The sequence below is a fragment of the Protopterus annectens genome, chromosome 4.part1 (assembly GCF_019279795.1).
Source record: "Protopterus annectens isolate FY-2018-M chromosome 4.part1, PAN1.0, whole genome shotgun sequence".
In the NCBI taxonomy this organism is placed as follows: domain Eukaryota; kingdom Metazoa; phylum Chordata; order Ceratodontiformes; family Protopteridae; genus Protopterus; species Protopterus annectens.
The window spans coordinates 689,040,430-689,065,022 of NC_056734.1; the positions used below are offsets into that span (position 1 = coordinate 689,040,430).

Consider the following 24,593-nt stretch of genomic DNA (forward strand, 5'->3'; position numbering starts at 1 on the left):
TTTCATATCATATGCACCCATTCCACAGATAAGTTGACCGACCCAATTTATCCTAAGGTTTTTATGTAAGTTTTAGCAATAAGCGAACCGAGTAATGCCTCCCACCCTTCAACTTAACTTTTTCTACTAGACTTAACAAACCTACATGGTACGTATGTTGTTAATTCTGGAGAATTTGATAAGGTAAACAAGCGGTATCTCTGTTTAATCTATATTTTTCTTTGTGACTAAGGTACTCTATGAAAATTAAGTAGTAGGAATGGATTCTTGAACTTTACCACTGTGTGAAAAAGTATTAAAATCTTAAATAACTTTCAGTAGTAGTTAATAATGAAAGTTCTAAAAAGTAGGATGAAAAAATATAATAAAACACTTATATTAGCCCCATGTTGTCTGAATTTCACATTCACTTAGTTGTTATCTATACATGAATGTATCTGCATTTAGAGGTGTTTATGTGAATGTGTACACTCTTACTCCACCTTTTTATCATATTCACCGGACGTCCTTTACAAGATTGTTTTCTCTGCTCCAGTCTTTATAGCTGTTCAGCTTGATGGTTTTAAATTCAGACAACTTGGGGCTAATATAAGTGTTTTATTATATTTTTTCATCCTACTTTTTAGAACCTTTCATTATTAACTACTACTGAAAGTTATTTAAGATTTTAGTACTTTTTCACACAGTGGTAAAGTATTTTATTTTACACTGTTTTCAATTTTATACTTCATTCTTGACTTCTCACTTTTTACTGTTATCTTAACTATTGGTTTTAATGTTAGCATGGTTTTTAAATATTTCTGAATTTACTTTTAAAAGGTCTTTTAAGAGGTTTTCAAACTGATGTGCTATATTTATATTTACACATATATAAATATATTTACTGCACATATACTTGTTTTACTAGAAGCTGGATTTTTAAAGAAGCATACAATGGGTTAATTGTTATTTCCTGCTTACCTTGGGGGTGGGCTTGTCTTTTGCTTGGAGGAAATTGATGTGGTTTGAATTTGTATTTACTGTTTGAAACATTCTTGTTGCAACTGTCTGATGAAGTTTCACTAAGGAGTGAGATGAAAATTGCTTTAGGGTTACTGTTTTTTATTGTTTTTATCGTTTGTTTGAAGCAAAGTCTGAAGAATAAACTTTGGAAACTACTGCTGTGTGTGTGCCTCAAGCCCTCTTGCCTGCATTCCTGTTTTTGCAGTTACCTGTTTCGGTATTCCAAGACATTCCAGAGACCCACATGGGGATATGCTAGGGGTGTCACAGGCCTCAGCTTCCAGAATATGTTACCAATATCTAAATGCTATGCTACAACATACAAATGAGTGCATCTGTTTTCCATGAACAGCAGAGGACAGAACAAGAACAATGCAAGAATGCAAGAATTCTATGCACACTTCCCTGAAGTCTTAGAAATATAAGTCCCACATGGTGAACAGGAAAGGATATACATCAACAGGAAGAGGTTCCACTCAGTCAGCTATCAGGTTGTCTGTAATGACCAACGGATCATCCTCATTATCTGTGCAGGCAACCCAGGTAGTTATCACAACTCACACATAAGGCACACCTCAAGGCTTTACACAAGGTTTGCTAGGGGTGATGTTCCACAAGAACTTCTACTGGAAGATGCAGGTTATGCACTGGAACTGTGGCTCATGATACCCATCAGAAGTGCACACACCCTCACAAAAGAGGGATACAGCAATGTCCACACTCAAACTAGAAACATAGAGCATTTGTTACACCGGAAGGCTTTACACAATGTTTGCTAGGGGTGATGTTCCACAAGGCCATCTACTGGGTGATGCAAGTTATGCACCGGAACTATGACTTATGACACTCATCAGAAATGCACACATACCCACAGAAGAAGGATACAGTGATGCTCACGCTCAAAGTAGAATCATCATAGATTGTGTGTTTGGCATGCTGAAGTCATGTTTCCACTGTCTAGACATATTGGAGGGTTCTCTACAGTACGGTCCAGGCATCTGTGCATGAATTCTCATAGCCTGTGCCATTTTACACAGTGTCATATTGAGGAAACAGCTGCAACAGGGACAGCAAAGGCCAGGGCCACACATTCCTGAACCACAGGCATGGCCAGCACTTCCCACACCTACAGATGAGGAATCTGAGGGGGAATCTCCAGCTGCAGAGTTAGCGGCATACCTCCCAACCGTACCAAATTACTCTGTTTTTTTACCAGTTTTGAAATCCAAATAATGGGGTGACACAATTCCCAAGTGACACCCCTTAATTTCTGAATTTCCTGGCTTTTTTATTTAAAAATATTTTTTCGCTTTTTTGAGCTGACATCATCACATGCACAATGATGTCAGCTCCATGAAATGGCCGGCCAGCCTGTCTGAATTGTGCTGAAGGGCTCAGCAACATAATGTGCATGCATTTCCGGCTTCTCCAGCCATACCACAAGGCTGTTGAATATAGCTGCAAGCAGGAATGGAAGCTGTTAACGTAGCTGCAAGCAAGAACTTCCAGGAACGAACAAACTGCAAGCTGTTAATGGTGCTGCAAGCAGGAATGCAAGCTGAACTTCCAGGAACTGCTGAGACTGAGAGCAAGTTATTTATTGTAGCTGCTGAGATTGTGTGTAAAATGCCCCACTTGAGTATATGTGTGTCTATGAAATGCCCCAGTTGAATATCTTGGGTACAGGTAACAAGAGACTAAATTCCCTACCCACCACCACTTGTAAAAGCTTTCAGGATTTTTGCCTCATATTTTTATTCTGTTCCTCATAAAATCTGTGGTTTTCTGGATTTTTTTGTCAAATCAGTGAAGTATTGAATAAATAATGACAGGCATTTGAATTTCAGACTTCAATATTCTTCAGAAAATACATGGTAAAACAAAATCATTTATTCTAGCAATTTTCTAAGTTTATAAGATTAGTATTTGAAAATTGTGCCTATTTTTGGGGCTGTATTCCCCCATTATTGATTTAGTCCAGGTTTTTTGTGCTAAGAGGTTGAGAGCTATGATGAGAATTGAATTCACTGAATATGTTTGGCAGCTGTATTCCCCCACTATTGTTTTTGTGCAGATGTTTTGTGCTAAGTGCCTTAGAGCTATGGTAAGAAGTGAGAACTGAATTCACTAAATGACAGCCATTTAAGTTTCAGTCTTCCTATCTTTCAGGAAACTGCTGATTTGGCATAGTGGTATGTTTCTCTGAGTGTAGTGTACACGGTCCTGGGTTCAAGACTTGGCAGTGAAACACATGGTGGTAACACAGCATTTTATTGTAGCAAACTTCCAAAATTATACAAGCAATGTTTAAAATGTGTCCCTGTTTTTTGGGCTTTTGTCATCCCCACAATAAATGTTGGCTTTTTCCAGGTTTCTTGTGCTGTAAAGTTGAGAGATACATTTCAGTCTCAAGTGGGTTTTACAAGGAGCTGAGTTTCAGGGGAAGAGAAGTTTAGTGTTGCTTATGCTGAGTCAACTTGCATTGTTAATAGCATAGCAGGTTAAATACTTGCTTTTGATGCAGAAGGCTGTGGGGTCTACTCCCACAGTATATAGATACATTGCTGACTATGTTGTAGTTTTAAAGGGAGTGGGTGTAACAAGTCAAGGGTGTAGCTACAGATACAACAGAAGTGAGAAAATGTCATGCACAAGGGCATTTGTGTCTCAGTGGAAAGAGCAAAAAAAATATCATTAACCCAAATTCAGGAACAGAAAATCTGAATTATTTTGTTCTGTGTTGCATTATAAGAAAAATATTTTTAAACAAGTGCAGTACATTTTCCAGCATTCAAAAAAAAAACATATTTTTCCACTGCAGACAGTGGAGAAGCAAGAGTGGCCAGTTAACAGCACATTACAATGAGTTCTGATGCTTCAGGATGAATTTAGGAGAAGGTCTGTCAGTACTTGGACTAAAAATTGGAAGTTTTAAAACATGCAGTTCGCCTAGTTTATTTTGTTGTTCATTTACAGCTATTGAGTTGGTCTGATAACACAAATCAGAATAAGTCAAGCAAAAAACTGAAATTGAAAATAAGTTCGAGAAGCTGTGTAAGATGTCCATGGCTGACACTACTGTCATTCTATTTACATGAAGTTTATATATATATATATATATATATATATATATATATATATATATATATATATATATATGAAAAAGTGTGTGTGTGTGTGTGTAAGTAGATTTTTATGATGGAAATGTTCTGAACTGGGCAGTTTTGTCATTATTGGTTCATGCATTTTGTTTCATTGTTTACTGGACAAAATATTCAAATAAGAAATTTAAAATGCAATTAAAACTAAAAACCTGTAATGACTCGGAAAATGAACACAGTCAAAAAATTACGCGTTTCGTCCACTTTTAATTAACATGAACTTCATCAGAAAATAACATATCACTTTTACCAGTGTTTAAATAATGTTCCATATAGTCACATGTGACATCAATGACCAATCAAAAAATTATTATTTATACTTTCTATCTTATTTAAAGTTAATTATGAAATACTATCACAACTAAAAATATCTATAAAATGTATATCTAAAACACTAAAAAATATATTAATTTATAAATTTATAACATTTATAATGTTTATAATATTTATACTATTTATAATATGTATAATTTTTATAAAATGTAAAATGCACTCTAAGTCTAACAAGTGTGCTGTATTATACAAGGAATATAATTTAATAAAGTCAGGAAGGTGTATCAAAGAACACATGTATGCTTCTTGTTTTGTGTGCAAGAGGCCTATGATTTGAAAACAGCCCAAAGGTAATCTTTATCCATCACTGGCCAGATGTACTTTCTTTGGATGCAGTGTGGGTTTCAATGCTGTTTCAATGAATGTGAGTTTCAAGGGCAGAGAATTTTAATGCTAAGTCTATTTTCTTTGTGAGACAGTATTGCTTTGTTTATCAGATGTCTATTATTGTTTGTGCACTGTTCCATAAAATGTAAAATAAAATCCAAATAATTGTTGTAGAAGTAAAGCAGTATGCACATTAGTGTTTTTGGTAAATGGGGCGATATAGCCAGGTTATTGGACATTGGAATGGCTGCAGGGGGACAATGTGGCCATATTTGGTTGTCTGTTCTTCAGTTTGCGTTTGAAGGTTGGTATCCCACAATTCCAGTGGAGTGGCTGGGGTTACATAATTATATATGCAAAATTTATGCTAATCAGTGTGCAGATTTGTACCTATTTTTCATGGTCCTTTGTCCAGATTTTTTATGTTTCCAGGTTGAGAGATATGGTTAGCTGGCAGATGTAGGTTTGCACAATATGCCCTTGTCCTGGCTAACAGGCAAAGGGTAGCACACACAGTCATCACCTAAGACTCAAAGGTCTGTACACACACCCATCAGCTGAGAGGCAAATGATAGCACACACACACATACACTAGCAAATGAATGCACATAACCTAAGCACATGCAAATATTAAAAGTGACACAGTTGTTACTTACCCATGTAATGCCTGTGTATGGATAGCATCAGACAGAGACAGTCCCAAAGCACATGACTCCTTACTGCAGTAATGTCAAGTTAAGTGTGGAAGCTGTAGAGCACAAACAAATGTGTAAAAAGATACATGACCAGCGTACTCTCAGTCTAGTAACCATCCACTCAATGTATCACACATATATGCAACCCTGAGTCAGACAGAAATGAATGATGCCTATGGCACAGTCATCATCATTCTCACAGGTTGGGGGTACACTATGAATTGCCATATGAACAGTATAGCAGCAGTGAAGTTTCAAAATTGCATACATCACAAAATGTTTTTCTATTCCATATTGAAATATATTCCAAATATGAACATGTAAGCAGTGTGTGTAGAGGACAGACATACAGTGTATATAAAAGGTATACACACCTCTGTTAAAATGCCAGGTTTTTGTGATATAAAAAAATGAGACCACAATAAATCATAAAAAAAATGAGACCACAATAAATTATTTCAAAACTGTTACCACCTTTAATGTGACTGGTAACCTGTACAATTCAATTGAAAAACAAACAAATATGTTAGGGGAAAAATATTAAAAAAATAAAAAACGTACAATAAGCTGGTTGTATAAGTGTGCACACCCTTAAACTAACACTTTGTTGAAGCACCTTGTGATTTAATTGCAGCATTCAGTCTTCTTGGGTAGGAGCCTATCAGCATGGCAGATCTAGACTTGGAAATATTTGTCCACTCTTCCTTGCAAAACCGCTCCAAATCTGTCAGATTACGAGGGCATCTCTTGTGCACAGCCCTCTTCAGGTCACCCCACAGATTTTTGTATTGGATTTAGGTCTGGGCTCTGGCTGGGCCATTCCAAAACTTTAATTTTCTTCCGGTGAAGCCATTCTTTTGTTGATTTGGTTGTATGCTTGGGATCATTGTCGTGTTGAAAGGTGGAATTCTTCTTCATGTTCAGCTTTCTAGCAGACGCCTGAAGGTCTTGGGCCAAAAGTGACTGGTATTTGGAACTGTTCATAATTCCCTCCATTTTGACTAAAGACCCAGTTCCAGCTGAAGAAGTACAACCCCAAAGCATGATACTGCCACCACCATGCTTCACCGTGGGTATGGTGTTCTTTTGGTGATGCAAAGTGTTGTTTTTGTGCCAAACATAGCTTTTGGAATTGTGGCCAAAAAGTTCAACCTTGGTCTCATCAGACCATAACACATTTTCCCACATGCTATTGGGAGACGTGATGTATTGTTTTGCAAATTTTAGCTGGGCCTGGATGTTTTTCTGTGTAAGAAAAGGCTTCCATCTTGCAACCCTACCCCATAGCCCAGACGTGTAGAATACGTGAGATTGTTGTCACATGTAGTACGCAACCAGTACTTGCCAGAAATTCCTGCAGCTCCTTTGGTGTTGCTGTAGGTCTCTTGGCAGCCTCCCTGACCTGTTTTTTTTGTCTTGTCTTTTCATCAGTTTTGGAGGGATGTCCATGTCTTTGCAATGTCACTGTTGTCCCATATATTCTCCACTTTTTGATGACTGTCTTCACTGTGTTCCATGTTATATCCAATGCTGTGGAAACTTTTTTGTACCCTTCTCCTGACTGATACCTTTCAACAATGAGATCCCTTTGATGCTTTGTAAGCTGTCTGCGAACCATGGCTTTTGCTGTGGCAGGCAACTGAGTAAATTCAGGAAAATCTTACTAGGACAGCTGAACTTTATTTGGGGTTGACCAGAGTCTCTTTAATTGATGGCAGGTGTGTACCCAAAAAGACGGAATGCTGTAATTAAATCAAAAGGTGTTTCAACAAAGTATTAGTTTAAGGGTGTGCACACTTATGCAACCAGCTTATTGTATGTTTTATATTTTTTACCCTAACAGATTTGTTTGTTTTTCAATTGAATTGTACAGGTTATAGGTCACATTAAAGGTGGTAAAAGTTTTGAAATGATTTATTGTGGTCTCATTTTTGTATATCACAATAACCTAGCATTTTAACAGGGGTGTGTAAACTTTTTATAGCCACTGTAACTTATGAAATAGTGCAGTGATCTCTAGAAGAATTTCCTCTAGGTAACTATTAACAATGCTGTATCTGTATCTAATATGTCTCCCCTCTTTCCACTTCCATAGCTACACCATTACCTTCCTACAGTGTAGATTTGACCCTCTGAACACTGTGAAGATGCAGATAAGGTGTGATATCATTAGCATTCCTGAATACCAAAAACATCACTTGCTGTAGGGAATATAAATATGGTGTAGGTAACTACATGATTGCATTCGCACACCCTAGGACTGCAGGAAAGACCAGTAACAATTGTCAGTTGCTAATAACTTGCAGCTATTTCTGATTACTCTGACAACAACAACAAGCAATACTGAAGTGACTATTCTCTCTTATAAGTATTTGTGTCATGCAGGGTAGACTTACAATAAAAATGTGTAATCACATTGAGAGCTATGAGAACAACCTTAACAACAGTGACATCCTTGTACTAGTAAGAGAACACTGTCCCTCCTGTGCTTAAAATCTGTCTGAAATGCTGATCAGCTGTATTACATATTGAAACAAAGAAGCAAATAATGGCCATGGCATTGCATTTATGTAGTTAATATGAGAGGAGGCGAACATGTTCAGAAAATAAAGCGAAGTGGCTGGCAGTGTGTTGGCAACCTGGCATTAAAATGTAGACCATTATTACTGTAAAGTATTGGTCAATATGACAGATGATCTAGACATGTTTTAGCAAATGAGAAAGTTAAATTTTCTAGTCCTGTGTTGGTGACAAAGAGGGTGTGAAACACAACTGAATGTGTGTTGTTACTTCACTGAATTAAGGATTCAATTCCACATAGTGTGGTGTCTGACAGAATTAATGCATATTTTTTAAGCATGTGATCCGGATGTGCCACACACACACACACACACACACACACACACACACACACACACACACACACACACACGTAGGAAAATTCACAATCCTGTCTTTTCATATTTAATACCTAAAACATGTTACTACTGACAATTGCCTATTACCTTTTTTCTTTTTTTTGTATTTCTCATTTGTGAACATTTTGGCAGAGCGCACTGTTGACTGGCTGCATTTTGAGGCAGTGAAGGAGTGTCCACTGCCCAAGGTACACACTGAGAAATGCAACTGATCTTGCCATCAGTATTGCATTACACATTTGGATAGGTATGCTTTGCTACAGCACTCTGAACAGCAGTAAGATGAAATTGTTGTGTAGAATATAAATTATTACATCTGTTATTTTACCTTTGTAATGTCAGCATTGCTTAGTAGAGTGCAAACAGGGCTCATAGTGGAAGGAAAGTGAACAGTTCCATTTCTGTAATCTGCGTTAGTGCAAGCATGCTTGGTATCAATGCACAGTATTCCTAACAAGTGAGTGATGTGCACATTTATTATACCTGTTTTCTGTGGCAGAAGCTGTAAATACAGCAACTTTGACCCCTTTAAACAGTTTTTTCTGGGGTTCAAATCGATTTATTGTGAAAGGACTGCAGAGATTATTACTCCAGCTGTAGGAATCATTTCCATCATGTTTATATGCTATTTTTTTCTGTCTCTTGCCTTGTGCACTTCTTCACTGCTGATTGGCATGCAATCAAGCTTACCTGCTTAAGGAAAAAAGTGAAAAATGTAATTTGAACAGCCTTCTGTAGAACAAACAGGCTTAGAGGTGGTGTGCAGCCTTCAGCACTCTGGCCAGTACTTAGTGGAGAAAATCCACTTCTTAACCTAGCTTTCTCTGTGGCACAGAGTATAAGTTCACTAACTTTAGGGTTCAAATCCAAATAACACTTTTCTTTTTTATTTTTTAATAGGGTGTCAGAATTCAATTTCAATTACTCATTAATTAGGAAGGTAACACTGCATACAAATGACTATCATAATTATGTTTATTGCAAGAAATGTCTCATTAATGCTTTGCTAGATAATTTTTTCCAAGTAGCATATCTCATAAATTACTTACTTATGAAACACAGTTGGATGTATATGTAATTGTTTAAGCTAGATAATTATGATGAATTAAAAATGCACTTGCATATCTATGATGGGCAGAATACTTAAGTGAAAATCATATTGTCTGTGCATAATCCAACTCTGTGTAGTGAAGTATGTATGTATAATAACCCATCCTCTATTAGTCAGCTCATGAAAGTTTATCCATCTGACATATGTTTACAAAGAGTAATAATGTCTCTTTCATGAGAATGCATGTAACAGGACGTCTTAAAGTCTCACACATATAAGTATATCTGTTGGTTGCAATAAACATGCTTGAAGGGGAGTTTTCCTGTAACACTGACACACAATCACCTTGCTTGAAATGTATGCATTATTTATACCTTAGGTTTAGTTCCCACATTGGTCAACTAACTTTTTACAGTGTATAATCCCAGAAAGTTATGTGACAATTCGTCCTGTTTAACCTCCAAAACACCAAGAATAAGAATACAAGCCATTGAGGCTGCCCATGTTGACCATCTAAAAAAGTATGAATATGTTGAGCATCACACATGTCAAATGTCACTGCCATGTCTCAGACCTTTGTTGTTTGATAAAATGCCTTCCACCTTGCTTACAAGTGCCTATTTGTGCTTGCAAATGCAGTTGGCATGGTTATGTGTGTTTGCAGACTAGCTGTTAAACCCGAGATAGGAATTTGGAACCAGTTCATCCTAAGAGTTGCTGCTTGACTTTTGCAAGCATGGCTGGTGTGGGAGATGATGATGCTAAATTTAGAGCACAGAGGCAGAGTCCAGGATTTTTGTTGTACTCCTCGTGAAGAGCTATAGACATAGGCTACTGTGGGGTGACTACACTGCTCTCATTATAAGACTGAGGCCTGGGACAAGAGTGGCTAAGGCAGTCTCCAGGGCAACTCGCATCCCACACACTGGAGAGAATTGCTGTCACAACTATAGTGACCTGAAATGGCACAAGAAAGACCTCCTTAACCAGTGGGAGGATGAGTTTAGGACTGTTGACATCCCACAGTTTTGAAAGTATACTGGCCTAGCTGTATTCAGAGAGTGAGTGCCTGAATTGGCCATGTTGGAAAGGTGCTTTTTCACATTTTGAAGACGATACAATGTAGAGCACTGATACATGAAACTGAGACAGGAGACAGTGATGACAGCTGTAAGGGTGAGAAGTAGATTCGCACTGTTCTCAGGTTTGACGTGGGTGCACCTATGATACCCCCTACCTCTCCCCAATCATAGTGTCCCACAACCTTTTGTGTCCATCACCATCCTTTTCTGTCTAGTTTGTCTTGTATGTCTGCACCTGCTTTTTCACCTAACCTTCCTACCCGACTCTCACATTCCTAAGCACCTTTCCTAACATTCTTCTCTTTTTGAAATAAAAAAGGTAAAAACTAGGCACCTGTTCCACAAAAAATAAATAAATAAATAACTATCCCATATATAGCTTTCCACTTCACCTGTATGTCTTGTTTACACACTTGATTTGGTATAATTGGCTGTACATAATTCTGTTGCTGTCATCACCCTTGGTGTGGTGACAGTCCAAAATTAGCAAATTATGGCTGCACTTTTACATTTATGTTGTGCAGAAGTGGATAGATATAGTTCTCTACCAGAACATTCCTACAAATTCCTCTATTCTTTCCCCCATGTCCTCCCCTCTACATGTCCCCCATTTCACCACTTTCTTATCAACCCCATTTTCAAATGTTTAATCTAGTCAAAATGTGGAATCACACACAAAACACATGGCCAGTAATGGCCCATAAGAAAACCTTCACTTTTTGTCTTCAGCATTTGCGTGGACATTGGCATTGCACACCAATGCCAAGTGACAGTGAATGACTGTTCATGTCTTGTGGCAAATCCTAGTCAGTTGTTGGCGTCACCCGCAGTAGTCCATTTTTTCTCATGCAAAACTGCTTAAATATGCTGTGCTATTGTAATACAGAGTAAAGACAGAATACAGAATAAAGGCAGTACTTTGCAACAGTTATTCAAACAATTCTTTGTCCAGTGTTGCTAAGCCAGTTTGTGTTGCAGGAGGCACACCAAATGTAGTATTTCACTGTTTCCATCAGCCGATACTTTGTTTGCTTGTGCATACCATTGCACAAATGGGGAAGGCAAGCAGAACATTTCATTTTTGAACTGAGCTTTGGATCTAACGTGGAAAGGTATAATAAAACATGTGGAGCACCACTGAACACCACTAAATACTGGTACTTCACAGTCCCATTTCAACACAAAGTATCATCACTCATGCGCTAACACTATGTCAGCCTTTGCGCAAATAAGTTTCTCACCATTGCACTTTCAGAAGTGATTTGGAACAAAAATATGTATTGCTGTTGGATGATATTACTTCATTACTTGGAAAATGTGTAATGTACTGATGTGAATAGTGTGGTTAATTGACCACTTCATTCTGAGCAGTTGGCTCTGCACTGTAGCACTAAAACTTACATATAATATAAAACCACATACAGCCTTGACGTTCAGAAATCGTCATATTTTATTCTTCCTGCACTGGAACATTAAATATTGCTTGGTATTGACAGGCCACATCATCCAAGCATGAGCACATACCATAGCTAATATTAGTGACATTCATTTACATACCATCATTAAAACCTGATGATCCTTGAGTGATTCATTATACATCCTGTGTTTCACAAGTGTGTGTGTTTGTGTGTCTCATATATACAAGACAGGTAGGTACATGTCACTGTCAGTTCTGCTGTGTACTTTAATGACCATATAGCCGACATAAGTCAGCAGTATATATGTATTGTTCAGCATAACATTGACCTTACTTCATCATATCAACAGATATGGATTTGCACAAAATTTTCAACATCACAGTATTGTTTCTGATACAGAATGAGATGCTAATCCTATCTGCACTGCACTGTCAGACTGTAAAGTTAGATTTCTCCAGTGACACTTGTGTTAAGTACTATGTCCTCTAGATTGCATAGATCTCACATCGTCTTCTGAGCAACATAGTGCTGATGTCATCCTCTATAAAGTGCACTATCACACTGTATAAGTCAGACTTCTGCAGTTATGCTTGTGTTAAGTACTGTATCTTCTAAGTTGCATAACTAGATAGGTAGTTGGTTTTAATCTCACAACACTCAACTTGTATGTGTGGTGGTGGGTCCACTGCATCACTGGAGGATTATTTCAGCAGGTGTCCTCATTTGACTCCAGGTCATGAAAAGCATTTACATGGTGAGATCAATCCCACCTCCCCTTTTTACTCTGTCTACAAACACATACTGTCTGCAACACACTGATAAGGTCATCACTTCAATAATCCACTTTTACACCACAAAATTCTGACCTCTCCTGTGCACGTGTCTAATACTCTTTTGTATAGTCAATAGGCAGGGAGTTTGAATACAGCAGTGAGACTGTTTTGTGTGTGTGTGTGTGTGTGTGTGTGTGTGTGTGTGTGTGTGTTTGTGTGAGAAAATGTAAATAGATGAAAGAGTATAAACAAAGCAAACCACTGAAAATGCATACTGAATGGAACAGGAACACTGTAGGACAGTCCAAGAAAAGTACCAACCAAATCAAGATAAAAGTTCTAATTTAATTGAGCGCTTTCATTTCAATTGTAAAACTTCAGAATAACAAACCAGCACACCAACTCAGTTTAAATACATTACATCACTAATCACGACACATCAAGGAAGAACCTTAACATAAAGGTATAGCCTAAATGAAACCTCACATAAGCCCTAAAGATTTTAGCTTAAGTAGACAGTTAATAAAAAAAATTGTCATTTTAACCAAGATTCGTCCCTGCATTTGTTTGTATCTGCCAGAATAATTCCTGAACCTCTAAGAAAAGGACCACAGAGCCATCCCATGGACTAGGTCAGTGAAGTTTTTATACCAAAAAATAAAAATAATGTTCAGAAAAATCAGAAATGTGTTTAGCCAGAGCATTGTTAAGCTCATTCTTGACAGTACTGCGTGTGTGTGTGTGTGTGTGTGTGTGTGTGTGTGTGTGTGTGTGTGTGTGTGTGTGTGTGTGTGTGTGTGTGTGTGTGTGTGTGTGTGTGTTCCCTTATCCTGTCCTTAAATGCCTGTTTATTTTTTTCAGTATAGAAACAATCCCATTTCCGACAGATAGCTGCATAAACAGTAGCCTTAGAATGACAAGTACAATAAAAGTTAGGGCTAATTTTAATTTTACCCATAGTGATACCATTAATGTTCAACAAAAATATGCAAGTGTTGAGGCTTCCACGTTTAAAAAGCCCCAATTTACCTTGATTGTAGTTTTGACCATTATTACATTCAAACAGCTTCTTAAGACACACACTCCCCTTTACACTGTAAACAGTGGGGAACCCCCCACCATTTTCTCTGTTGTCTCACTAAAAACACCCCAATTCCTTTGAATAATGTTTTTAATGCCTAAGAAATGCCAGATGCCAGAATGTGCTACACCTTTTAGTATTAACATTTAGAATTCCACATAGAATCCATATAGAAGTCATTTTTATATACACATCTCCTTTGCAATACCCAACTGATGTCATCCAAAGATGCAGTATTGTTCACATGCACTCAGACTTCTCCTGTGACGTGTGCATATAATACACTTGTTTGTAGATTAAGTACATAATTAGGCATTTTGAATGCAGGAATGACTGTCAGCTGTGGTTGGGTATTTCTTCTTCTTACTTTGCAGAATAGGCTGCAAACAGATATATTTGGTAGCTCTATACAGTATGATGTGCAACCACTTTTTAGCATTAATATGAAGGTAATACACAATGGTGATGTCATCCATTCAAATGTGCAATGTCACAGTCAAATAAATCCATAGTTGCTTTTGTGTTTCAGCAAACTTCATGTGCCTGTGATGTTAACTATATATCTAAAATCCTAATGTTATTGCTTACAGTCAGTGTGCATGTTGTTAACAGTGTTATCACCCACATGTGCTATGCTCAGGTGTAGATGTTGTTTCCCATTGCAAGAGTTTATTATACATTTCCTTTGGAAAGGCTGTATTGAAGACTCATGCTGTCATTTGAATAGATTGTCATTGCATCACGGTTGTAGTAAACACCTCCTCAAGACTGAGGACATCAGAGATATAATGTATGTTGTTTCCTAATTAAGGCATGTGCTCCAATATGGGATTATATCCACATTGGACACAATTGTTGTTCTACTATCACAGTGACAACAGCAGGGGCTGCAAGTATGTTTGTGTATGCCTAGTGTCAGACAATGTTATTTAATATACTGCAAGATTCTTTCTAAGTAATTACTATGACACATATTCATTGAGTCATACACATGATGTAATGCTTTCACATAACCATACATATGACAATTGGCGATGCACCTGTACCATGGCACATTCATTGATCCCACTATATGGTGTTAATTTTCTCAATGCTTAGGCAAGTGTTCTAAACCATCATTGAGTGACTAATCATTTGTGCCCTTAACTGTTCTGCATGAAAGACATTCCCCCTCCCCAGTTATATTTTGCAATTATAGAGTGTCAGACGCCTCCCCATCAACTTTTAGCAGATAAAATGTATGGGCAAATAAAGTACAGCTAATTGAATAATTTCACATAGGTGGAGTTCAACAGCTGTGATAACCTTTCCACTGTGGCGCATGTGATTAATAGTCGTCTTGTTTTTTGGAGGCGTACAGCTTGTTGTTCACTTGTACCATACAGATCCATTTTGTGTAAACATACTGATATTACACAACAACCATTACATCATGTCAGTGTTATCCCGTGATATATTACACAAACACATATGAACGTAGCTTTGAATTTACACATTTGTTCTGCCGGTGTAATGGTGAGAGTGCTAACTTGGCACATGCATTGAGTACTGTGGTGTACATGTGTGTGCTTTAGTTCTTGGGTGGTATGCGTACAGACATGAGAACACATGACAACACATGACCACAGAACACTGATATAGGACTGATCACATTTGTGTGCACATGAGCATACTTATTTAATTGCCATCAGTCTGACATGCCAATACATTCATTATCAGGTATCCTTTCCAAAGTCACACATTGATTTCATTTGTTTGTCACAATACCCATTGCTACCTCCTGTGGCAGATGCCAACAACACCCAGCTCCAGGGAATACACTGGATCATGGTGTGGGGTTTGCATCTGTTTTCTATCTGCACAGTAACTGTGTCAGCCTCAGTTGCCTTATGCAAGGGCATTATGTATATCACACTCTGCTGCCACACTTGTAACACCACACACACCTACATTTGAGATACATAACTGTTATAATACTGAGGTGTATAATTCTCTACAAGGATGATTCTCCTCATACATGTGTTAGGCCTCTTTCTGTGACATGCACAGTTAATATACAGATATAATGCACAGATCAGTGTTGACATTGATGGCATGGATTCATTGCTTGTAAAAGGTGATTGCAGCTTCTGAACCATTACTATTTTCCTACGTGCTTTATGAATGTAATACACTCTGTGCAGATTTCCCATTACGCATGTACTGCCCTTGCAAACTATTATCTCATCTGTAATATCATGTCTGCTTTTATTTACTTACATTTGCTCAGGGATAGTGACCACCATTATTTATTTTGACATATATATTGCAAAATTTCGATCTGCGGTGGTGGTGCTGCGGTAAAGTTGTCACCTCACAGTAAGACGCTGTCCAGTTCGATTCTCAGCTAGAGCGTCTTCTGCGTGGAGACATGCATGAATGGGCGTGCCTTCGTTGAAAGTTGTGTGTCTGGGCTGGTAATTCGGCACGTAAAAAAAATCAACTACCAATCATTAGCGGACCGGAGTTCCGCTGTGGCGACCCCTAACCAGGAAAAGCTGAAAGACACAACAACAAAGTTGTCTTTGTGAAATAGGCACCTTCACATCAATTACCATACTAGACTTGGAATATTTACCCTCCCCTTTGACTTGTTTCTGTATACATCTGTTTGATTTTTGTGCACATTACCCTCACTACACTTTTTCTGTCTAGTAATCCATGTATTGTTGTTGTCCTTGCCATTTCACATACACACTTACTTATTTTTGTATTCATATGTTACATTTACGTGAACAGTGCACTAATTGCACTTTCCCTACCTGTGTACAGCATGTATTATTTGCCTTATGTAGCTCTTCTTGCTGTCCATGCGAGCATGCGTAACAGGTTTGCCATTAGAAAACCTGTTTTTTACTATGTGTGCTCATACTGCTCAACACAGTTTCCTGGCCACTGACACTGTTGCTGGCAATGGAAACATGCTTGTATTCAGATTAGCATGCTGAGCAGCATGCCTATTCGATTAGCGCTGCTGCTCAACATGCAAACTCATAAACATTACAAAGAGCTCACTGAAAATATCCTGATCAGATATATTTACATTAGTATTGGCATTATTTCACATCTGTTTTCTCAAGTATGCCATTTACTTCAGCACATTTTCTCGTGTTAAGGTCTTGGAAGGGCCATTTACTTCAGCTGAGTTTGATTTTCTCTTGGCTTAAAGATACTAGCGTTATTTGTTAATTACAGAGGGTATGACCATGGATGAGGATCAGAAAAATCTCAAGTTTCTCGGTATGTTATTTAAAGTAATCTCATCTGTAGCTGAATTGTGTAATGTTTGCCTGAAATTGTTTTAACATAGTTGATTAAAATATAGGTATATTTATTTCATATTAATAATCTGCGCAGTTATTATTTTTGTGGCTGATGGTTTTTAGATCATGGGGTTTAGTCAGGAAATCTTCATGCTGTTCTGGGAAAAAATACAGTTTTGGGTAGGTTCCCGCAACATTTGTATGGACAGTTTATTGCTCATTTGTATTTTGTTTAGTAATTTTGCCTTCATCTGTCATTTTTATATGTATATTTTCAGGAATTTGGAAATCCCTAAAAAGTGCAGTAAATTAAAATGTCCTGCTTATAATTTGCACTTTTCAGCGAGAGAAAGATGAAACCCATAAGGCACAAAGTGCTCAAACTGGTTGTACATCTCAGTACAGTCTGACAGGCACTGAATCTCCTTTGTATGGCATCATGTCCTTAACCACTGACTGCATACCAATTTTTCTTGATGTGGTGATGAGAGAATTTCAGTAAGCAGGTATATTTTGACCTTGCTTAATAAGATCAGTAATCCCACTATATCCTGTTACAAGAGGGAGGAGTTTTTTAAATTGTTCATTTCACCATGAATGTTGACCATGTCATAATTAACTTTAATCCTTTTTAATCTTGATGCCCTTAAGTTTGAACTCAGACAGTCATGCAACTGTCATAAATTCATTGCAAAATATGTAGAAGTGCATGTTTGCGTTACAAACAGTGGAGTGCCTTTGTACTATGATTTTAGGAGTGTGGCAGGTCAGAGTGTTTGCTTTATTGCCTTTTTGAGTTTGGTTTGGTTAGGACTGTTCCTGATTCATCTTATAGCAACCTGTGCACTCATGGCTTACTGTGGTAAAGTGGAGGACTGGTAGTGTGCTACATACGTGAGGTCCTTGTTTTGTTGTGCTTTTGGCTTTTCATATTTTACTTGTATATGCTTCAGCATGTCTGCATATGTTGTAGTAGGAGTGTGTGTGTGTATGTGTGTTCGTGGCAATGTGCTGCTGCTGAGAATTTAGCCTCAGTATTTTGGATATTTTGCATCTGTGTCCGATACTTAAGATCTTGTCAATAAAGATGTGTTTTTGCGAGTATGGGGCAGTTAGTTAAGAGAAAACAATATCAGTTTAATAGCTTACTCTTTCAGTTTTTATTTTCTGTTGTTTTCACTGCTCTGAGTCCATCCATTCCATTTTTTGTGTAAATAGTATGATCATAATTTTTTTTCTTCTTCCCTGCTATTAGCTGTTCCTGTCCTGAGGCATCCAAGAGTATGATTGCAATATTTGCTCAGTTCTTCCTTGTTTGACATACTGAACATCTAATGGGGAGACACCACTCTGCATGAAAATAAAGTTTGTTCACGTAAATAAAAGGTAGTTGATACATTCTGAATGCTTTTTGTTGTCTTTCAGAAATCCTCAGTGAATGAATTCATATGCAATTATGAAGACAAAGCTTCCAACACCAAAGTTGGTCCTCAGAGACTGTTAGCTTGTGTGAAGAACTCTGAACTGCAAAGACACTAAACTATAACCCAACTGCAAATTCAGTGAATCAGAAGTATCACTCACAGAGCTGAAGATAAAGTAATAAAACCTGCATGTCTTTCAGGCAACATTTACTTATATTTGGGCATCAGTAATCAGGACTTTAAGCTACAGTGTGATATATTTTATCAGACGTCAGTAATGGGAACAGCTGCATTATTTGCAGATGTACTACAGAAGTGGTTTCTTACACATTATGGTTACAGAATGTAATTGTTGATTGCTGGAGTTTCGTATTGTGATTGTGTGGTGTGATCCACCATGTCAGAGTTGTATGGTGTTGCCTACAATGTATGCTTTGCAGTTGACCTAAAGGTTTCAGCAGAAACTTATTTTCTCTAAAGGAATGTTTCCCTTGCATACAAACATATTCAGAACCTGTCAGAATCATTTCTAATTTAAGTTTGTTGAGGGGCTGTCATGTAAAAGTCTTACTGTATTTACCAGATTGAGATACAACTTTCTAGGAAGGCCTGGTAGGGTTTTCAGAGCAGCTAGATAACCAGAAGTTCAGTGAGCAACAGAAAATTTTTAACACTTTTGTAACCACAAGTATTTTGTAAACCACCCCCTTCTTGATATGACTGTCTTCATCTGTTTGTGTGAAGCAATTCAGACGGTATTTCTTTTTAAAAGGTCAGTGATGCTTAAAAGCTGTTGTGAACTTAATTGCCATATGGTACATTTTTGACCATTTGAAAACAACCAAGTCCGGGTAGACGTAAAGGAAGAGAAACCGGCATGGACACAACAAGTAAATACTTGATAAGCACTTTCGTTCCTTTATTCAAGTAGTGGAACTTCATTACATAATTTTGGTCAGTGTAGATAATTGTAGATTTAGTATCAGAAGAACCAGGAGTGCAGGGAGGGTAAAGGAGAATTGGCATGTCTGTTGTAGGAGGAGTAATGAAGACTGACATCACAGTAGTGTTCTGTTACCGCACAGTGCAAAGCAGGCCTCTCATCAAAGCATGGAAATGTTGGCACACCTGACAGCGCTTAATATTTACATACAAATGTTTGTGCACCTCCTTTTTTAATCAGTGCATTTCCAATTTTTCTGAGAGTTATTCTGCATAAGAAGTGTAACATCACTGTGTGTATTATGGGTGATGATCTCACAAGTGTGCTTCCTCCTGCTTATCCACACCTGCTGCTAGCTTTGAATGAGGTGGTTGGATTAAGAAAAGCCTTAAGTATACCTATTCCATTTTAAGGAATGCCATATGTCAGGGGAGAAGAATTCCATCTACCAGTGACATTTTTTTGTATGTGTAAAAATGAAACTTCTTTATATTGCTGGTGATTGTCCTGCTTGTGAGTAGCTTGATTCTTTATTATTCAGCCTTTATACATTGCTTCTATTTCTAGTAGTAAGCATTATTTTCACTGAGACGTTGCCACAGTAAGTAATGTGAATGCATAGTTTCTAAGACTTCCCTCTCATAGGTACACTGAATCAGTAATTAACCTCCTTTTTGTTGTCACTGAAAAAGCTTTAATGATAATGAAGACCACTTCCTGGTGACAAAAATGTATTGTTTATATAGCTGATGTGTCTTTCTGTTTTTTAGTTTTACATTCTGGTTTGAAAGTGTGTATTTTTGTGTCTTATATGCGTCAGCAAACTCTGTTTTGCAATCTAATTCAAATATCAATCAAGGAAAAATTAATTAGGGAAACAGCTCCTGATGCCATGGACATTAGGTGTGGACTGGCATGACCATACCACAAGCAAGTATTCAAAGTTTCCCAATGGAATTACCCTCTGAGCAATGAAATCTGTTCAGCACTGTCATGAGTGAGTGGAAATAGTGTCTTAGGCTCAACTACTGCAGATTACACCCATTTAATTTCCCTGTGTATTACAACCTAATTAGCCTTTTGAAATTGTTATGCATCAAATTCAACTTTTCTGTAAATAATTTTCATGTTAAAATTTGCAGTGCAGCCTAATTCACCTCACATCAACCTAAACCTCTTTTATCAGATGAAACATTATCATCTTCCTGTTTGGTAGTATAGTACAGGAGAGTAATGCTATGAGCCGGTAATGAGGTTTATATTGTAGGTCTGAGTTTGAGTCCCTCCATTTCCATTCACATACTTTATGACTGGGGAAGTCCATTTACTAACCCACAGTTCTTACGTTGCTTTCAAGGGACACTAGCCCAGATTTTTTGCTAGAGGAGTTTGTCTACATTTTAATACTGGGTAAGTCACATGTTCACCAAAGAGCCTTGTTAGCATACTACAGGTCAGATTACATAAACTTTCAGCGGGGGCTGTTGTAGGAAGTGCTTAGAGCTTACAGTTGAAGTTTGTCCTTTTGTATTTCATTCCCTTACCCATGAGTAATTAGATTTGTTGAATTACTGGATTTTACTCAGCTAGAGATGCTGTATTGTCGCTCACAGACTTGGAGCCTATTTAGCAGTGAGATGATACTACTTTACTATGTACTTGTATTTGTAAAACTGTTAAACTGTGTCTAATAATTATTCAAACCTAAGCAGTAACATTTCTGTTTCATGCTTGTTCCTACAAATCTTTTTCCCTCCAGTGTCTTGAAAGAAGCTTGTTGAGTAGCAAATGCCCTAATATTCTAAAAGAATAAAATATTTTGTATCTTTCCTCTAAAAATGTCAAGAAGCTTTGGAACTGAATCTCATCACTGTTCTAAATGTATTTTCCTATTAGCTGATGCCATGTGTTGTGCTTCAGAAATCACACCAAACCTATATGTCTAATACTGATTCTATCCAACTGAATTTCTTTTCTCGCTTTTTTCTACCATTCATTGTGGTAAAATGTTTTGAGCTTTCACACCTTTCCTGAATTTATGACTGAAGTACAGTTAGTTTACACTGATTAGCATTTGAAAGTTGAGGCAAATGCAGTCTACACATTTCCCCATATACTTTTCAGTACCATTCCTACTGTATTATAGCAGGTAATTACAGGAGTACTTTTTTACTAAGGCAATAAAAATTAAGTGCTGCAACAAAATTCTCAGCCATCGATGACCCTGTATTTTGACAAGTTATAGTAGCTATTTTTGTATGTATGTATATGCGTAACTATTCATGTGGTTTGAAAACATCAGTGTCTATGTGTTTTACTGACAGACTTGTAATTCAAGACATTCTTGAATATATATAAATTCAGTATATGCTACATATCTGATAATGCAGGTCTTTTACTGAAACAATGTATACAATGCACATAACTGTTTTAGAAGTGCACTTTAAGCTACTACTGTAATTCTATTCTTTTTCTCAAAGGGTTCCTTGTCATGGCTAGTCACTAGTATGGAAATAAATCCTAGAACTAAGCAAATGTGTGTTTCAGTATAGATAGATATTTAGATGTGTGTGTGTGTGTGTGTGTGTGTGTGTGTGTGTGTGTGTGTGTGTGTGTGTGTGTGTGTGTGTGTGTGTGTGTGTACATTCTGAGATAATCAACAAGCTAAGCAAACTAAATGTAAACTCATATGTTACCTGCTAGATAGTAGACTGGTTAATGGGCATAGCCAAGTCTGTTAGATGGGAGGCATGCTGTCTTCGAAAAGAGTATTCACTTGTGGTATCTCCCAGTGATCAATTCCAGGATCACTTGTCTTTGGTATTTACTTCTCCACTAACAAGGCTGACATCAAGTGCATGTAGCTGACCAAGTCTGGAATTGTCACTACTGCACCGTATGACTTCCAGATTTTTCAGGAGGGACTAGCGTGCAGCAACAAGTGGTGCCTGGACCACAGCGTAAAATTGCATACCAAGAAGTGCAGCACCAGCACTATGTCTTTAGCCAACACTGACTCAGACATTAGGGACCTAAGCATTTTCACTGACAATTAGTTATCCTTTTATCATTATTTATCCACTAATGTTAGGAAATCCTTTTGCCTAATCCCCAGGAGTGATTAAGAGAGTATAATGTCCCCTTTGATATGTAGTTGGCTAAGCACATGACCCAGTTTTAGGGGCTGCATTATTTTCTCATTACAGTAATTAAGGGTATGTCTTTCTTGAGCTACCCAGACAAGCTTAAAGCACTTTGCCTCTTTTCTGTTTTCTTATACACTCTGGAGAGGTAATCTCTGTCTAACCTACATAGCCTGAAAGGATCCGGTCCACTGTCACCTGCTGCACATCTGCAGAACTAGTAACATCCTAAACACCTGTTCAAGAGAATTTATCTTCTACCAAAACGTAAATAGTTTTGCTGGCAAGATAGCTATATAACCCAGACAATCTCCTGTTAACAGAATAGACTTCCTTTGGATATAAAGCAAAGTAGCTCCCTGACCTTCTTTAAGCATAACCCGGATGCATGGATGGGCAATTTTAACTACAGCCCAGGTCTGACCCCTGAAGCTGTCATTGAAATGGGTCTAAAACTAGATGTAATTTAGTCACGCCAATGGGTACTTACAGTATAGGATACTGTGGCTAGGCTACTTATGTTCCTCTGGATCAATAGCCTACTGTTAACCTATGAATCTGTGAACCTAAATGTGCACACGTCTTTCATTTTAGCATCACCACATGTTAGCAAATCAGTATCCTCGATCAGTTCCATGAATGTTATTCACAAACCTGTTAACCACTTCTGTACATCTGCTGCATGATAGCATCACATAACACAGTGTTGTGTAGTTCAGAGAAGTGCCAACCTAAAAACATATCCAGATGCAGTACTGCCATCCTGGAAGACTTAGCATGACATGAATGAGCAACATTTACATAAGGCCTGCCAGTACACTTCTGGATGATCCAAAACCATACAAGCACACCCCAGCGCCTGAATGAAAAATAGTCTACTCACATAAAATGCATTATCTTGACAACTGGACTGCAGATCTCATGCCAGTGACACAATAGTGTTCCCACTCAGTATGTCATCTCTGGTGCTTGCTCTCATTGCTATGCACTGATGATACACCCTACAGTGCTACACCCATACCTGAATGCACCAAATGAAAACAAAGATGTGTTGTCTCAGCCAAGTATAAGACTGCCATCACTGTCAAATGTCCTTAACAGTGTACTTAAGGTATGGCCAGTATGATGACATCACATTTATGTCTGTGCAAGGTCTGACATAATATTGAGGTGTAGTTAAACATTAAAGGGTAACATAACCATAATACTTTATTATGGAATGCAATAATATTATGCCATGTAGTACAACATTCATACACTGTTTGCATAGTTTTCTGTCAATTCACTTTCCCAACAGCAGAAACAGTTTTGCTGTTAGCTTACAATGTGGAATTATACTTTTAGTACATCTGGGTGCTGACTCGCCTATACAACAGTACTATACTGTCCCTGTCTTCCACTCTGTTATCCATTCCTACATTTCTGTAACTAACTCAACTGAATAACTTGTTCTGAGCATATAGATATGTATTGTCTCTAATTTTACACACACACACACACACACACACACACACACACACATATATATATATATATATATATATATATATATATATATATATACATATATATATATATATATATATATAACTCATTGGTGATTGTCATAATCACAACCTAAATAATCTAAAAAAGTAGTGGCAAATGTAAAACATAATTTAGTTACATACATATTTCAGTATATACTTAGATACACATACATATGTGTATGTATACATGCACATACATGTATATATGCAAATCCTTACCCTTTTTTGCCTGAGTAGTCTACATGCACATAGGCAGCTTATTTACATACATATACATCTTATAATTAACAGACATGGTTGACACTAACATCCATATTCACACATATCAAAATAAAATATTTTTACGTTTACCCACTTCAGACACTGAAATTAAATTATACTGAAAAATAAATATGCTCATCGGAAGTAAAG

The 24,593-nt window shown here is 37.4% G+C and overlaps 1 protein-coding gene across 2 annotated transcripts in view; it reads left to right on the forward strand.

Annotated features, from left to right (window-relative positions):
- The window catches only part of LOC122801015 (NACHT, LRR and PYD domains-containing protein 1a-like), a 1,015,111-nt gene extending 990,947 nt beyond the window's left edge, over positions 1–24,164 (forward strand). For both annotated transcript variants that reach the window (XM_044070467.1, XM_044070468.1), the window contains one exon: positions 18,569–24,164. In XM_044070467.1, the coding sequence (XP_043926402.1) occupies positions 18,569–18,585 (17 nt within the window). In that variant the 3' untranslated portion in view covers positions 18,586–24,164. The remainder of the gene's footprint in view (positions 1–18,568) is intronic.
- Positions 24,165–24,593: the final 429 nt, after the last annotated feature.